The sequence below is a fragment of the Psammomys obesus genome, unplaced genomic scaffold (assembly GCF_907164565.1).
Source record: "Psammomys obesus unplaced genomic scaffold, mPsaObe1.curated_primary_1811, whole genome shotgun sequence".
NCBI classification, from domain to species: Eukaryota; Metazoa; Chordata; class Mammalia; order Rodentia; family Muridae; genus Psammomys; species Psammomys obesus.
In genome coordinates this window covers 57,545,928-57,548,236 of record NW_026591086.1, presented here as the reverse complement: position 1 = coordinate 57,548,236, position 2,309 = coordinate 57,545,928, and the positions used below count along the sequence as shown (strand labels likewise).

Sequence of the window (2,309 nt, the reverse complement as noted above, 5' to 3'; positions counted from 1 at the left end):
GCTTCAGACTTTCATAGTAGTTAATAAATTTGTGCGTATTCAGCTTTTGGAGCTGGAAAACTGCTTAATTAGTACACAGTGGGTGTGCTACAAATATGCAAGTGGATATCTTTTACATCTAAAGTATTTACATTCAAATAATAAGCTCATATACGTCTTCATAATCATAATCACAATGCTATATTAAATTTGCTGTCAAACTTTTTTTAAAGGAATGTCAGAGAAGCCAGAGGAAAATGGGTAATATGGTGGCCTACCCAGACCTAAAGAGTGAAAGGGCTCATGGTGGCAAAATGACTAAGGTGGACATCAACCATATGACTTTGGCATCCAGGCTCTTAGCTACTGCATCATTCTAGTGAACCCACCATAAACACACAGGAACACTTCTTCAAAGCAATTAAAGTGGATTGGGAGAGCTGAAATTTGACTTTGAATCTACCCCACCTACAGTGTTGCAATTCATGACAGCTTTGTGATTCTGTACCGTGTGTGTGTTTGTGTGTGTGTGCATTTGTTCACCTGTGCATGTGGGCCTGTGCATGTGGAAGTTAGAGGCTGAATGTGGGTGTCATTCCTCAAACACCATCAACTCTGTCATTTTGTAACAGGGCATCTTATTGGCTTGGAGCTGCCAATGCTTTCATGGGATTCAGTCTCCTTCACAGGCATCTTTAGAAATTAAAGAGAAAGAAAGAAGTGATGTGCCGGTCCAACATGCTGATAATTGGTTTCATTAATGCTTTCTGCTCTCGTTGATCAGCTCGTTTATTTTCACTGGACTCTCCTGGCCGAACTGAACTCTTCCATTTTCTTGCGAGATAAAAGAAAGGAGCCATGAATGAGCCACTGGACAGTCCAGCCAACTTTTCTGACTCCCTGGATTACGTCGTTGCTTTGGGAAACTGCACTGACGAGCAAATATTCAAGATGCAGTACCTTCCTGTCATCTACAGCATCATCTTCCTGGTGGGCTTCCCGGGGAACTCGGTGGCCATTTCCATCTACATTTTCAAGATGCGACCCTGGAAGAGCAGCACCATCATCATGCTCAACTTGGCCTTGACGGACTTGCTGTACCTGGCCAGCCTCCCTTTCCTCATCCATTATTACGCAAGTGGCGAGAACTGGGTCTTCGGGGATTTCATGTGCAAGTTCATCCGATTTGGCTTCCATTTCAACCTCTACAGCAGCATCCTCTTCCTCACCTGCTTCAGCATCTTCCGTTACATTGTGATCATTCACCCCATGAGCTGTTTTTCTATTCAGAAGACGCGGTGGGCAGTGGTGGCTTGTGCTGGGGTCTGGGTCATTTCTTTGGTAGCTGTCATGCCCATGACTTTCCTGATCACATCAACCACCCGGACCAACAGGTCTGCTTGTCTTGACCTGACCAGTTCAGATGACCTCACTACTATCAAATGGTACAATCTTGTTTTGACTGCCACGACTTTCTGCCTTCCCTTGGCAATAGTGACACTCTGCTACACAACAATTATCAGCACCCTCACTCATGGGCCGCAGACCCACAGCTGCTTCAAGCAGAAGGCTCGAAGGCTGACCGTTCTGCTCCTCCTTGTGTTCTACATATGTTTCCTACCCTTCCACATCTTGAGGGTCATTCGGATTGAGTCTCGCCTGCTTTCCATCAGCTGCGCCATGGAGAGCCACATCCACAAAGCTTACATTGTGTCTAAGCCGCTGGCCGCCCTCAACACCTTCGGCAACCTGCTGCTGTACGTGGTGGTCAGCAATAACTTCCAGCAGGCACTCTGCTCCGTAGTGAGATGCAGGGCCGGCGGGCCCCAACAGGCCCAGAAACACAGCTGCTCAGACAACCCCTGAGTCATGCCGTTTAGTCAGCGCTAGGGAGCTGGCTCAGAGGTGAAACTCTTCAAGTGCAGATATGAGCTCCTGAGATAGGCTCTTCAGAACCCGCATCAATTGGATGTGGTAGAAAGCAATCCCACAATCCCATCGCTCCATTGGTGTGATGGAAATGGAGACAGGAGAATTCCTTAAGGCTCCAGGCCCAGCTAGTTCACAGGGACTAATCTCAAAGGGACCTTCTTTCCACCAACATAGAAGGGAAGAGCCGATGCTGGAGGCTGTCCTCTGAGATCCTCATGTGTGTTGTGGCATGTATTCTACCCCTCCCCCAACAGCTACATGTCATTCACAAATACACACTCATCACATACCAATCGATCAATGAACTGATCAGTTAACGCCCCTTGATAACTTGTATGTAACTTCTAAGAAGTCCAGTATACACAGCCCAGTGGAACCCGTAGCAAGTACAGTATGTT

At 46.9% G+C, this 2,309-nt stretch overlaps 1 protein-coding gene across 1 annotated transcript; it reads left to right on the top strand.

Moving 5' to 3' along the window:
- Window positions 1-837: 837 nt before the first annotated feature.
- Oxgr1 (oxoglutarate receptor 1) lies at window positions 838-1,845 on the top strand. Its single transcript, XM_055609539.1, has one exon. It carries the CDS (start codon window positions 838-840, stop codon window positions 1,843-1,845), a length of 1,008 nt encoding a protein of 335 aa, XP_055465514.1.
- The last annotated feature ends 464 nt before the right edge of the window (window positions 1,846-2,309 follow it).

Excerpts from the sequence above, each read along its gene's own strand:
- Oxgr1 (XM_055609539.1), top strand. The coding sequence starts at position 838 with ATGAATGAGCCACTGGACAGTCCAGCCAACTTTTCTGACTCCCTGGAT.